Source organism: Giraffa tippelskirchi, chromosome 4 (assembly GCF_054371585.1).
Source record: "Giraffa tippelskirchi isolate mGirTip1 chromosome 4, T2T-mGirTip1v1.2.pri, whole genome shotgun sequence".
Lineage (NCBI taxonomy): Eukaryota > Metazoa > Chordata > Mammalia > Artiodactyla > Giraffidae > Giraffa > Giraffa tippelskirchi.
The window spans coordinates 149,248,970-149,264,717 of record NC_137278.1 but is presented as its reverse complement, the minus strand read 5'-3'; the positions used below and the strand labels follow the sequence as shown (position 1 = coordinate 149,264,717).

The following is a 15,748-nucleotide window of genomic DNA, read 5'->3' as shown; positions in this document are numbered from 1 at the left end:
GCTCTTTAAGTATCATTCAAACTTAATGTCTAAGTACAGGTTTGTCACCAATCTGAAGAAAAAGATGAGAACAAGAAAGTTTAAAGAAACAGTGGTTCATCTTTTATTTTGACAGCGTTCAAATTCAAGTAAGTTTGCAAAGCGTTTTTTACATGCATGATCTCAGTTCATTCTTATACATCCTTTGGAAAAAGCAGACCATATTTCCTTATTCCCATTTTACAGATAAGGAAGTCAAACTCAGAGACCAATTTGCCAAAGAAAATTGCAAGTTTGCTGTTAGATCAAAGGGTGAACTTACTTTGAGGATCACCTGAGTGACTCTACTGGGAGTGAGGTTGAAATAACAACTATTTTCTCTCTTCAAAGTAAATTTTCTCTAGTATCTTCAAATGTATGCTGCTGTTGCTGCTAAGTCGCTTCAGTCGTGTCCGACTCTGTGCGACCCCATAGACGACAGCCCATCAGGCTCCCCCATCAAATGTACAGAGCAATTATAAACAGGATACTGGCTCCTGGGTGAAGAATTTAGCTTTACTGTCACACTCCCTAAGATGACACAGTTAGACACCAGGTTGGACCCAAAGGACAAAGTCATAAATGTTCACCCTCTGTCTAAACAGCGTTCTGAAATGAACACTCCTTGATAGGCTTGTTAGCAAACTTGCTAAGTGTTCACTACACTTCTGGTTACCCATAAACATTGATCAAGTTGTGGTTTAGAAACATATTTCAAAGCAAACGGTCTACAAAAAATATGAGCATTTACTCTTCCCATTAGCAAAGCATGGCGCTTCCCTGATAGCTCAGTTGATAAAGAATCTGCCTGCAATGCAGGAGACCCCAATTTGATTCCCAGGTCAGGAAGATCCCCTGGAGAAGGGATAGGCTACCCACTCCAGTATTCCTGGGCTTTCTTTGTGGCTCAGCTGGTAAAGAATCTGCCTGCAATGCGGGAGACCTAGGTTCGATCCCTGGGTTGGGAAGATCCCCTGGAGAAGAGAAAGGCTACCCACTCCAGTATTCTGGCCTGGATAATTCCATGGGATAGTCCATGGGGTCGCAAAGAGTCAGACACAACTAAGCGACTTTCACTTCACTTCACATTAGCAAAGCATAGACTTTATAGATCATTTCATTACTGATTTCAAAGGACAAATCTCAGAGTAAAATGACTTTGTTCCCTGGCTTGAACCAAAATAGGTTTAAAAATAAATATACAATTCAAATACGTTCTAGGCAAGGACTCAGTATTTAAATATTGTATATATCTTTTATTTACACTCTCTGCCACGCTCCACTGAGGCCTATTTCTTTTAGGTAAACGGGACACCATATCATTAAGGCTAATGGTGGTTTCATCTAGGGGGAAAAAAAAATTCATGAACACCAAGGAATATTTTTCAGCTTCTTGGAAAAACACGAAAAGCAAGAAAAATGATTTGACTATTTAGTTCCAATTGTTTTCAATTTTTATGTAAGTTAAATGTTGTGAAATCGGCCCAGATTTTTATAGAACCTGAGTGAATAAAATGCAGAAGTAATTCTCTACTTCCTATGTAAAGCAAACTGGCTTTTCACAAATCCTATTTTTATTTTTAAAAAAAAAAGGAAAAAGAAAAGAAAAACACATGTTCTCCACAGAAAATAGGCCAGTGGGCTCTTCCACCAGGGAGTCCAGTCTGAGATAGGCAGGCCTCCTACATGGACTCGAGACACTCTCTGGTCTCGGCCAGTGCTGCCAGCTTGCCTGCTGTGGCCAGCCCGTAAAAAACCACGACTCCATGCAATCATGAGAAAGGGGACTGCTCTGATCATTATGCTGTACACAAGCTTTGAAGAAACTATAAAATAGTAACAACTCAATTACTCTTTGTGGCTTATTTTTATTCTGACTCAATAACCTAGAAGGGAAGGTCTCCACAGTCCATTATGGCTTCACTGATCTGTCTCCTTCCCCATGAACACCTACTGAAGGAAAGTGTTAAGGAAGCATTGTGTTAAGATGTATCATTGCTTCTAAAAATAATGTGGAGGAGACAGGAATGAAACCCAGGTTGAGATGTGCTTAACTGTAGGTGGATTACTCAACTATGAAGAGGCCTTTTGAATGCGCAATAGATTTTTAGCAAGTAAAAGTTATTAAGACCTCCATTTTGAGTTTGTAGAAGTAGGTTAAGTTGCATAAAAGTGGCTGAAAAAATCAAGACTGCTTGCTTTTTCAGCCTAAAGATAACCAGGGAGTGGAGCCAAACACAAGCATGCATTTCAACAGAAAGGTGATAAGGAAGAAACGACCACTTAATGGCTTACACTGATTTTAAAACAGAATGAAAAATTCAAACTTTATAAGGGTAAAAACAAATGCAGCTAGATGTGCAGGTCATCCCAAAAGCAACCTTGGCTATTAAAGTTGCCCTGAGAATCTTCGGAACTGTTAAAAACCAGATGCTATTGCTACCATTTTGATTAACTGTCAGTTTCAAAAGTTGATAGAACATTCTCACCAAGACCCTAACTTTGGCATCAAAAATATTAATTTGCTGATCACAAAACTTAGTTTCATGTTAATTTGCTAATTCATGAGCTAGAAAATATTCCTTGATTTTAAAAAAGCTGTTTTATATAGTATCTCAGTTACTCATCCAGGAAGGAGGGGAGGGAAAGACAGGGCGTTTGAAATTACATTGGAATACAATGTTTGGAACAATATAAAACATCTGGAAAGAGAATCAAAGGCCAATAAATATTAATCTGCATGAAATACAGGAAAATAGAAGAAAACGCCAAAAAAAATACCTTGCTGTACTGCAGAGACCAGCATCCACGACCACCTCCTAGACTACTCTTTGGATATGTAATTCAGTTGGCCATAATTGCTTATAAAGGGTGCAAATGCAATCAGGCAGGGTTTGTCACGGGGTAGGGGAGGGGTGTGTGTGGGAGGGGTGATGGTGTGGGGTGGGGGTGGGGTAGAACCTCTAATCACAGACCACTGTAAATCGTTAGAGCAATTAAGAACACAATACCCAGTCTTGAATACCTTTCACACAAACCACCTGCTAACCTTTGGATCCAGGTTTCAGACTTGCAAAAACCTTGGGGTTCTTAAGGGCAAGTGAGATCTCACTAAGGAAAGAAATAAAGTGGGAGTCTCTCTCTGATTTCTTTGACTCAAAAATGACAACAATGGTAAAGTGAGGTTCTGGGCGGGTGAGGAAGTAGGTGCTCTGAACTTTGTCATCATAGAAGTGGACCACTTTCTCCAAGCTGTTCAGGTCAGACGTGCGGTCCGTCATGATCATGATGACATTGGGCCAGTGCATGACAGGCCGGTCGCTGGGCAGAGACACCACAGCCGGATATTGATCCACGCCCTTGGGGGCCTCTCTGTAGGAATGGGGGTGGTGATAGCCATGACCCTGAAAGCTCTCAGAACCTCGGTTGTCGAAGATTAAGGATACGTTGGCAGCGTCATATTTCCTAATGAAGCTGGAAATCTTTCCAAAGAGGTCGGGGCTGGCTTTTGCAGTCAGCGCTTTCATTTCTGAAGCAGTCGTTTGTCGGCTCAGCGCCTCGTGGAAGTAGAAGCTGAATTTGGCAAGAAGCATGTTTTTGAGTTTCATCAGCCAAAGGAAAAGGTGTGGGGGCTGAACGGCCTTCTGAGACTGCCCTCCAAACAGATGTTTCTTGGTCTCCCGTTGCTTTTCAAAGATCTGGCCCCAAGTCTGCAGCTTGGTGTGAGCGCTGTGCAAGCTCACCAGGGATGGGAGGAACTTCCACTCGGAGACCTGAGCCTGGGCCTTCAGGAGGTGACTCAGGACGTCCACCTCCAGCTGGAAACTGCTCTCCAGAGGACTGAGGATGGGGTGGTGAAATCTAAAGTGGGAAGGGAAATGAACACGTTAAGTGGAAATGTGACCCCACGGTGACACTTTCTATCCTCAAAAAAAAAAAAAATCCCCAATGTGGTCAGACAAACAATATTATGTTTGGGGGCAGGGAAGGGAAAGCTAGAAAGATTCCACGTTGATTTATTTAAACAATCGTTCAGACAACTTCACCATCTCAGGATTATGTCAGTGTTATAGTCTCCCATGGGAAGAGCCTGATGTTACAAAAAGAAATTGAGAATAGCTGCTACTTCCTTTTCAAATAAAGAGAAACTGAATTAGCTATAAGTCTTTCTCAGCTTTTGTTTGTTTCATTTTGTTTGTTTGTTTTTGGCCATGCCACAGGGATTGTGGGATTTTAATTCCCTGATCAGGGTTGAACTCGGGCAGTGAAAGCACCGAGTCTTAAACACTGGACTGCCAGATAATTTCCGTTATAAGTCTTTCTGAAGTTTATTTATTCCAGGAATTGTATGACCAAACAAGACATTCTATTTTCAGGCTTTGGTCCTAAAGAGGCAAAGAAAAGGTCACTAAAATATCTCTTACATGTGCACATAACACATATCAACTTATTTAATGTTCACAGTAACTCCAAAAGGATTATAAAACCTATTTTGCAGATGGGAGTAGAGACGATAAACCAATATCTGAAACATAGTATGCAATCAATAAATGTTTATTAAAGGAATAGAACACTTACCAGAAAGCCCTTATTCAATCCTAGTCCCCAAATTCCCTTCATAATTTAATCACAGTTACAAACAAAACGGTGGCTAAATTTTTAAAATTTTATACTTCAATCACTTTTCATTTGTCAGGATAAAATCTAAAATCCTTAACAAAGGCTTACAAGGCCTTTTAATAACGTGTGCAAGTTCACTTTCCTTGAACTTAGACCCTCCTCAGTTTGACCCACATTCCCATTCTCCTCAGTTTCCCCAGAAATTACATAACTAGAAATGAGATGATATCACAAAGAAAGTTAATACTGTGAGTTCATTCCTATTTGTCCTAGACAAAATGTTTTTTAAAAATTTTAGCCATGATCTACAGTAAGAAATACAGTTTATACTGTGACTTAGTACTGTGACTATACTACATACATATACCTATAGGTAAATAAAGGAGAAGGCAATGGCACCCCACTCCAGTACTCTTGCCTGGAAAATCCCATGGACGGAGGAGCCTGGTGGGCTGCAGTCCATGGGGTCGCTAAGAGTCGGACATGACTGAGCAACTTCCCTTTCACTTTCATGCATTGGAGAAGGAAATGGCAACCCGCTCCAGTGTTCTTGCCTGGAGAATCCCAGGGACGGAGGAACCTGGTGGGCTGCCGTCTATGGGGTCACACAGAGTCAGACAAGACTGAAGCGGCTTAGCAGCAGTAGCAGCATAGATAAATAAAAGGTTTTAAAATTTCATATTTACACTTACTATGCACAATGTACTCTTGATACTTATTATACATATATATTTGTAATTAGCTTACTACTCACTAAATTAATTTGATGACTCATGGACTGCTACCTGCTGTTGGTAAAACATTTTCTACTTCTTTTGTATAGTACATTGAAGGGAAAGGGGACAGGATATGGCAAGATTCTCTCGCCCAGGCAGAGCGGATAAAGGGCACCGTGCAAAGACCCTGAGGGCAGTGAGAGTCTGACCCTTTTACATCAACCCTTCTTTCTGTTGCTTCAGGTCTCCTCTTCAGAGTCACTTTCTTAGAAATGTTCACCCACAGACTAGGTCAGGCCCCCTAATTATATCCTCTAGTTTCTTAATATCTATCTTCCCCTCTGGTAGCTTAATCTTACAACTTATCAGACAAACTGGGACATAGGGTCACTCTTGCTTTGAGCTCCTTCTGAGGGGAAGTAAAAGCTGCCTGCTTCCTTCCCTCTTTCTCTCTCAAACAAAGGGCACAGTAGTAGAAATTTGGTTAATGTGGTAACCGCCTGTGTTAAGATTTGAGTACCAGTTTCTGCGTCATTGATTCTGTCTGTTGTTTATGATGGAAATGAAGTTCTGTAACCGTGAGACGGAATGGTTATCACGTCTCAGCCTTTTGGCTAAGATCACGTGTGGACTGCTTAAGGAAAGTCCTCTCTGCATGGACCACCCTAGAGCTTTGCTCATCTTTTTCTTCTGAGAAATACCCAGGGAGTTATAGGATCTGCCCGGCGTGATGCACCCTCCTTCTTGAGGAGCCTACACAAAGCCCTTACACTCTTCCTCAAGTTCCAAAGCATCTGCAGAAGTTTCAGGAATCATGTTAGCAAGTGACCCCATTTTAAAGGTGTGGGCAAGATCTAGCATTTCCTGAGCATATTCTATGCTCCTGTCACCATGGGAAATGATTTACAGGCTTGACCCCATGTAATTTAACTGCTACACTTCCAGTAGTCAAGTACGGACGTGAGAGTTGGATCATAAAGAAGGCTGAGTGCCAAAGAATTGCGGTGCTGGAGAAGACGCTTGAGAGTCCCATGGACTGCAAGATCAAACCAGTCAATCCTAAAGGAAATCATCCCTTAGCATTCATTGGAAGGACTGATGATGAAGCTGAAGCTAGACTACTTTGCCACCTGATGTGAAGAGCCAACTCACTGGAAAAGACTGATGCTGGGAAAGATTGAGGGCAGGAGGAGAAGGGGACGACAGAGGATGAGATGGTTGGATGTCATCACTGACTCAATGGACATGAATTTGAGCAAACTCAAATAGTGAAGGACAGAGGAGCCTGGCATGCTGCAGTCCATGGGGTTGCAAAGAGTCGGTCATGACTTAGTGACTGAACAACAGCAACAACATACTTTCAAAGAGACAGAAGATTCACACACATCTGTTTTGGCCCTGGTTGAAGAGGAAAATTTTGGTTATCAATTAAATAATTAGGAAAAAAATCATCACAAGTATATCTAGAGTTTTTAAAACCCTAAAAAAATGAGATTATAATTATGAGAGCCCAAACTAGGTTGAATGTTATAAGATAGAAACTGATTATCATGTGATAAATAGGATGCAGTTATTCACATAACAATAATGCATTGTTTTTTGTATTACTGGCATTTTATAGTCAACACCCTCTAGGAAAGGGAAGCTAGAACATGGATGGAGGGTGTAGTCTAATAAGGCACTGAAAGAATCAGAAGGACAAATTCAGTTCAGTCGCTCAGTCGTGTCCGACTCTTTGTGACCTCATGGACTGCAGCATGCCAGGCCTCCCTGTCCATCACAACTCCCAGAGTTTACTCAAGCTCATGTCCATTGAGTCGGTGATACCATCCAACCATCTCATCCTCTGTTGTCCCCTTCTCCTCCAGCCTTCAATCTTTCCCAGAATCAGGGTCTTTTCCAATGAGTCAGTTCTTCGCGTCAGATGGCCAAAGTATTGGAGTTTCAGCTTCAGCATCAGTCCTTCCAATGAATATTCAGGACTGATTTCCTCTAGGATGGACTGGTTGGATCTCCTTGCAGTCCAAGGGACTCTCAAGAGTCTTCTCCAACACCATAGTTCAAAAGCATCATTTCTTCGGCGCTCAGCTTTCTTCATAGTCCAACTCTCACATCCATACATGACTACTGGAAAATAAACCGGATCTCAAATCCTCTAGCTCAGGGACTTCCCTGGTGGTCCAGTGGCTAAGACTCCATGCTCCCAATGCAGAAGGGGTCCAATCCCTGGTCAGAAAACTAGACCCCACACACCGCAACTAAGAGTTCACATGCCACAACCAAAGACCTGGTACAGAAAAATAAATAAAAGTGTTTTTTAAAAATCCTCTGGCTCAAGTACTCAATTAACTAATTTGGACTCTTCAAACATTACATGCTTCAAAATAAACATTAAGAAAGTCTAACACACACACATACACTATAGCATGTCTCAAAATCTTCGCATTCTAAGAAATGCTCCTACCACCTTAGCCTTTAGGCAACTTGACACTTAATAAACCTTAAGCATCACAATATTCTGTAATCATGGTTATCAAGAAAAATCTGCCAAGGAACTATGAACACAGTAAGGCTGTTAATAATGGAAAAATAGTATCATACCATCACAAATAACAGAACTCAAAGTGATTTTTCTGCTTCCAATTGGAAATCATTTATATCCAATATTCTCCTTGAAAGAAAATGAATTCTCTGTACCAACCTTTAGAAAGAATTCCACACAAGCTCTTCCATAAACATACTAAAAGCGTTTAAATGTTCAATGTTCATTAGGATGAATGTGAATGGTGAAGCTACTTTTCATCTTTTCAAGAAGAGCTAAAAATTCATGTTGATGTTATTCTGCCAGACTTTGAGATTAGCATTATGTTGTATCATCTTCCCATTCCTACTCCGTACCTTATACCTACTTACATCTCAGACCGTGGGGTGGGTGGTGGTAGTCGTCAGTTAAATCGTAATCCAAAAACACACACCTCAGCTATGGCAGCAAGTTTGAAAGAGTCTGAATACAGAATACATTGACAACTATTTGCAGAGAACATCTGCTCCAAAAAAAAGCCGAAAGAGAAGACAGACAAAGAGTGAGAGAACTCAAGCATGCACTCCTTCCTTCACAGATCCCATCAAGCAGTTCCTTCCAAAAGAAGTATGGAGGTCCACACACGTGAGAAGTCAGAAGTCTGATGAAAAATAAAGCTGTAGCACAATGTGAATATAGGATATGTCACAGAACTGTACACTTAAAAATGATTAAAACAGTAAATTTTATGTTATGTAAATTTAACCACATTAAAAAAATCTATAATCCCACTTAAAACAACTATTTTACTAGTTTTTACAAACACACTGACAAAATGAAGATGAATTAGCCAAAGGTTTGCCCTACAGGACTTAACCTGGTGGAAGGAGGCATTTATAATGGGTATAGGTAGGAAGTAACATCTCTTAGGATGCGTGCACATAAAGTAACAGTTTAGAAAAAGGAACAATTCCTTTTGGTTGAAAGGTTGTGCAGGCCATGGAGGAGACAGGTTTAAATTGACCCACAAAGCTCAAAGAACTGGTAGGAATCAGCCATGTGAAGATGAGGGCTTAAATTTCAGGCCCCAAATTCCTAACCACCCCAATTCCACCCACTTTGCTGTGTGATTTTGCGACCCTCCCACCAGAGGTGGCCCACTTTCCCACCCTGGACCATGGATTCGTTATGTGATTTGCTTTAGCCAAAGGGATGTTAACAGATCTGATGCAGGCAAAAGCTTAACATGTGCTTAACTGGGCTTGTTCTTTTGCACTTAGGTCCTCACCACTAGGTAGCTGCTTCCTCTCTAACCTTGAGCTCAGAATGAACACATGTGTAGCTGACCAAGCCCACAGCTCAGAGCAAAAAGCCAAGCCCACTGAGAGCAATGTGTTCAGCACAGCTACCCAGCTGAGACCAGCCCACATCAGACAACTCCCAATAGACCTGTCTGCCCGAAGTGTGACTTTGGGGATGGTCTGTTATACAGAATGATTGCGGCAACAGCTGATACAAGATAGAACTCTATGGGGTTCAGAACAGCCTACCCTAATATATGGCATCCTGGTATATTGACTATTTTAAGCTGAATGAATTTGAGAAATGACATGTGTAGGAAGGACTTTCTGGCCCTCTCCTAGGGCAGGTAATAAAACCTTCAAGTAAGAGGACCCCTCCTTGTACCCTGGGGAAAGGAACATTCTTATCTCCAAAGACAAAAGGTCACAGAGAGAAATCTGAACTAACAGGCCTTGCTGTTTCTCCCAGTTCAGGAAACTTGGCTCACACCACTTTTTTCCACAACTCTCATTCATCATCAAATCTAGCATAAAAACACAGGTTTAACAACTTATTTTGGTCTTCATTTCCTTAAGAAGACTCCAGGCCACATTGTTGTTTGGTTGCTAAGTCATGTCTGTCTCTTTGCAACCCCGTGGACTGTAGCCCACCAGGCTCCTCTGTCCATTTCCCTGGCAAGAATACTGGAATGGGTTGCCATTTCCTCTCCAAGGGATCTTCCTGACCCAGGGATTGAACCAGTGTCTCCTGCATTAGCAGGTGGATTCTTTACCACTGAGCCATGAGGGAAGCCCACAGGCCATATTAAAACTATATTAAATACATTTGTATGCTTTTCTCTCGTTAATCTATCTTTTGCTAAAGGGTCCCCAGCTGGAAAAAAGGGTAAAGGAAAGAGGTAGTATTTCCTCCGATACAAATTCAAGCATATTCTAAGCGAACTAAGTAACAGGAACTAAGGTAGGAAATGGCAAATACTTATGGGGAATGCATTAGATTGTGGACTGTTTTTGGTTTTTTTTTTGGGGGGGGGCTTCTGCTTAAAATCCTGTTTTCTCTTTGAAGCTGCTTCCTTTTCACTCAGTTTGAATGCAATTTAAAGCATTTGATGGGTCTTAGATAATTTGAGAAGTTGGGTTGGGGCAAGATCACAGGAAAGCCTCGAGTCTTCACTGTTAAGATCTAAGCATGTCAATTAACGAGAGTAGAATGTGTCCCACAGAAATCGCACTGTTGTTGGTTTCGCTTATGAAATTTTCAGGGGGCAATAGTTAACCTTATTGAACTACACACATGCAGCCAACTGTGTCATTAACAGTGTTATCATTACAAATCTTTTTTGAAGGAAAAAGGGCATAAAGCCTAAAAAATCAAATCACAGTTTTGCCTACAGTGAGAATTCTGTCATTTGAAGCATTCAGATTAAAAAACAAAATGTGCTTCCTAAAACGCAAACAGGAAACACATAGTTTTTCAAGGCAGAAGCCTGGTGTGTCTACCTTTGCCTGGCAAAGGTGTAAAGCTATCCTTTTCTACTTCAACCCTCCCCCCCCAAATGCAAATAAATTTATGTAACTCGATTTTTTAAAATGTCCTTTAAATACTAGCCATAAAATTATGATTAAAGAATAAAAATCATTTAATAGAATATTATTGCTATACCAGATGGACTTTAAAAAGCTGTCTAGAATGAATAATTGCAGATCCCTGGTTGGGGAACTAAGATCTTGCATGTTGCATGGCGTGGCATAAAAAGGATACATGGCACCACACAAGGAATACAGCCAATATTTTATAATAACTATAAAAGGGATATATCATTTAAAAATTGTGAATCACTACATTGTATACCTATAACATAAAATACTGCACTTCAATTAAAAACTCTTGTTTTAGGAGACTATATATTAATTTGTATTTATAATCAATATTCTAGTTTTGCTTTAACCATGAAACAGAAAGATTAGCCAGAGTTTTCTTTTATGCCCATTGTACAAAACAGGTAAATAAATTCAAAACAAATTCTACAGAATCAAAAAATGTTCCACTGATGCTTCCTTGGGGAAAAAACCCAAGTTCTACTTCCCTGCAAAAGTATTCAAGGAATAATAGACACCCTGACCCTGAACTCAACATTCAAAAAAACAAAAATCATGGCACCAAGTCCCATCACTTCACCACAAATAAATGGGAAAACAATGGAAACAGTGACAAACTTTATTTTCTTGGGCTCCAAAATCACTGCAGATAGTGACTGCAGCCATGAAATTAAAAGATGCTTGCTCCTTGGAAGAAAAGCTATGACCAACTTAGACAGCCAACAAAGGTCCATCTAGTCAAAGCTATGGTTTTTCCAGTAGTCATGCGTGAATGTGAGAGTGGGACCATAAAGAAAGCTGAGCGCCAAAGAATTGATGCTTTTAAATTGTGGTGTTGAGGAAGACTCTTGAGAGTCCCTTGGACTGTAAGGAGATCCAACCAGTCTATCCCAAAGGAAATCAGTCCTGAATATTCATTGGAAGGACTGATGCTGAAGCTGAAACTCCACTACCTGATGTGAAGAACTGACTCACTGGAAAAGACCCTGATGCTGGGAAAGATTGAAGGCAGGAGGAGAAGGGAACGACAGAGGATAAGATGGTTAGGTGGCATCACCAACTTGATGGATATGAGTTTGAGCAAGCTCCAGGAGTTGGTGATGGACAGGGAAGCCTGATATGCTGGAGTCCATGGGGTGGCAAAGAGTCAGACATGACTGAGCAACTGAACTGACCCTGAAAGAATTAAATCTGTATTATTCTTTCTATAGGGCACACAGAATGATTAATGTTAATGATTAATCAAATGATTAATGTTAATTGTTCAATTTGAAATGCAGCATCACAAATGACTGTGATTCTTAAACAAGAATTTGTATTTGCTTAACAATGTAGTAAGTTTGCCAAAAGAGGAAACCTTTAACACCATTCTACTCTGAGCACAACTGGCTTCCAGGGGTAAAAAACAAAACATGCTTCTTCTTTAACTCTGAAAGCAAAGGGTAAATCATGCTAATTTGTATCTAAAATAATTCCACTTTCTCCCCCAAAATCAATATATTATACAAAATTTCAACTTTTCAGTAATTCTAAACTAAAGAATTTATATTGCTCAAATTAACCCAAAGTGTCTAAATGTAGATAATTTTTAGACTAGGATGTGTCTGTGATCAGTAATTCCCTATTAAGTAGACAAAGCTAGCATTGGTGGAGAATGTCTATAGCTGAAAATACTTATTGATCATGTGTTATCTTACAGCCCAACTCCATCAGTATCCACTCAGCAGGATGAGGGGTATAGACAAGTGCCCTAAGATCTGCAAGAATGAAATCTGGGCTTTTGCTACTGCAGTGGAAGAAATTCCCAGGGCTTTGAGAAGTTGGGGTGTTTCAAAGAAGGTTCAAAGTTGATATATCACAAGTCTAACAAAATAAAAACAGTTAAATAGTAATAACCTTTCATTACTATGGGGAATCTCTGGAACCAGTGGTAAAGAATCCATCTGCAATGTAGGAGATGTGGGTTCTATCCCTGGGTTGGGAAGATCCCATGGAGAAACAAATGGCAACCCACTCCAGTATTCTTGCTTGGGAGATCCCAGGGACAAAGGAGCCTGGCAGGCTACAGTCCATAGGGTCGCAAGAGTTGGATACGACGGAAGCGACTAAACCACTACTACCTTCATTACTATGACACAACAAACGCACAGTCACTTGCACACATATTGATAAGGCTCCATACCCCATATATCCAGTATTGGCATCATGCTCTTATATATTCAATTTTTCTTGCAGACTTATGTATCAGTATCACAGGAAACTTTTAAAACAGACAGGTGTCTGGATACCCAATCCAGAATTGCTAGATCTTACTCTCTTGGGAAAGAAGAAGGGCCCCGGTATAAGTATTTTTCTTAAGCTCCCTAAATGGTTCAACAAAACCACTTTCATGTTAGCATCTGGGAATCACCACATAAGATCCTTCACCCTAAGAATCATATCTCCAGTTATACTATACTTTTTGGTTTAAAAAAATTATTAAGAGACAACAAATACTAAGTCAGATTTGAGGGAGAAATAAAACAACACTTCCAAACATAAAAAAATTGAAAACATGTAAAATTTGTTTAAAAAAAGAAAATGTGTGTATTGATAATGCATAGACTATCTCGAGAACAACAGAAAAAAGTTGTTAACATTCACTGACTCTCAGGAAGGGAATTTAGCTGAAGAACAGGGGCAGAAGGTAAATTTTTATTACTGTATTCTTTTGCACTTTTATAAATTTTGAGCCATGTTAATATATTGGAAAAGACCCTGATACTGGGAAAAATAGAGGGCAAGAGGAGAAGCGGGCAACAGAGAATGAGATGGTTGGATGGTATCGCTGACTTAATGGACTTGAGTCTGAGCAAACTCAGGGAGACTGTGATGGACAGAGAAGCCTGGTGTGCTGCAGTTCATGGGGCTGCAGAGTCAGACACAACTTAGCGACCGAACAGCAACAATATATTATCTATTAAAAGTAAATAAAAAGATAATTTAGAATACAGTTTACCCTTGAATGACATGAGTTTGAACTGCACAGATCCACTTACATGCAGAATTTTTCAACAGTAAATATTTTGCATCCTTGGATGTGGAATCACAAATAGGGAGAAACCACAGATATGAAGAAACCTTTCTTTCTACCAACCTTTACTCTCAAAATCCTACCTGCCCTTAAAAATCTTCTCAGAGAGGGATAGATTGGGAGTTTGAGATTGACATCTATATATTTATTTTAAATACAGCAATGTGTATCAGAGAAAACCATAATCCAAAAGGATGTATGCACTCCAGTGTTCATTACAGCACTATTTACAATAGCCAAAACATGGAAGCAACCTAAATGTCCATCAACAAAGGAATAAAGAAGATGTGGTACACATATACAATGGGACATCACTCAGCTATAAAAAAGAATGAAATAATGCCATTTGCAGCAACATGGATAGACCTAGAGGCTATCATGTTAAGTGAAGTAAGTCAGAGAAGGACAAGTATCATGTGACATCACTCATAGGAATCTAATTTTAAAAAAGATACAAACGAACTTATTTACAAAATAAAAGCAGACTTCAGTTCAGTTCAGTCGCTCAGTAGTGTCCGACTCTTTGCCACCCCATGAATCGCAGCACGCCAGGCCTCCCTGTCCATCATCAACTCCCAGAGTCTACCCAAACCCATGTCCATCGAGTCGGTGATGCCATCCAGCCATCTCATCCTCTGTCATCCCCTTCTCCTCCTGCCCCCAATCCTTCCCAGCATTAGGGTCTTTTCCAATGAGTCAGCTCTTCGCATGAGGTGGCCAAAGTATTGGAGTTTCAGCTTCAACATCAGTCCTTCCAATGAACACCCAGGACTCATCTCCTTTAGGATGGACTGGTTGGTTCTTCTTGCAGTCCAAGGGACTCTCAAGAGTCTTCTCCAACACCACAGTTCAAAAGCATCGATTCTTCGGCACTCAGCTTTCTTCACCATCCAACTCTCACATCCATACATGACTACTGGAAAAACCATAGCCTTGACTAGACGGACCTTTGTTGGCAAAGCAATGTCTCTGCTTTTCAATATGCTATCTAGGTTGGCCATAACCTTCCTTCCAAGGAGTAAGCATCTTTTAATTTCATGGCTGCAATCACCATCAGCAGTGATTTTGGAGCCCCAAAAAATAAAATCTGACACTGTTTGCACTGTTTCCCCATCTATTTGCCATGAGGTGATAGGACCAGATGCCATGATCTTAGTTTTCTGAATGTTTAGCTTTAAGCCAAGTTTTTCACTCTCCTCTTTCACTTTCCTCAAGAGGCTCTTTAGTTCTTCTTCACTTTCTGCCATAAGGGTGGTGTCATCTGCATATCTGAGGTTATTGATATTTCTCCCGGCAATCTTGATTCCAGCTTGTGTTTCTTCCAGCCCAGCGTTTCTCATGATGTACTCTGCATATAAGTTAAATAAGCAGGGTGACAATATACAGCCTTGACGTACTCCTTTTCCTATTTGGAACCAGTCTGTTGTTCCTTGTCCAGTTCTAACTGTTGCTTCCCGACCTGCATACAGGTTTCTCAAGAGACAGGTCAGATGGTCTGGCATTCCCATCTCTTTCAGAATTTTCCACAGTTTATTGTGATCCACACAGTCAAAGGCTTTGGATATCAAAACAAACTTATGGTTACCAAAGGGAAAGAGGGGGAGAAGGGATAAATCAGGACCTTGGGATGAACATACACACAAAACTATAAATATAAGATAAATAATCAACAAGGACCTAGTATATACCACAAGGAACTCTACCCAATATTCTGCGATAACCTATAAGAAAAAAGAATCTAAAAAAGAATAAATATATGTATGTGTATAACTGAATCACTTTGCTGTACACCTGAAACTAACACAACACTGTAAATAACTATACACCAATAAAATTAAAATATTAAAAAAATAAACAAATAAAATAAAATAGATAACCAACAAGGACCTACTGTACAACA

General features: G+C 40.2%; 1 protein-coding gene across 3 annotated transcripts in view; it reads right to left on the bottom strand.

Annotated features, from left to right (window-relative positions):
• The window catches only part of KICS2 (KICSTOR subunit 2), an 86,741-nt gene that overhangs the window by 60,806 nt on the left and 10,187 nt on the right, over window positions 1–15,748 (bottom strand). For 2 of the 3 annotated variants that reach the window (XM_081588921.1, XM_081588922.1), the window contains exon 3: window positions 80–3,879. In XM_081588921.1, the coding sequence (XP_081445047.1) occupies window positions 3,063–3,879 (817 nt within the window). In that variant the 3' untranslated portion in view covers window positions 80–3,062. Of the gene's footprint in view, window positions 1–79; window positions 3,880–15,748 lie in introns of those variants that run through there. The other variant, XR_014081896.1, reaches the window with a different exon arrangement.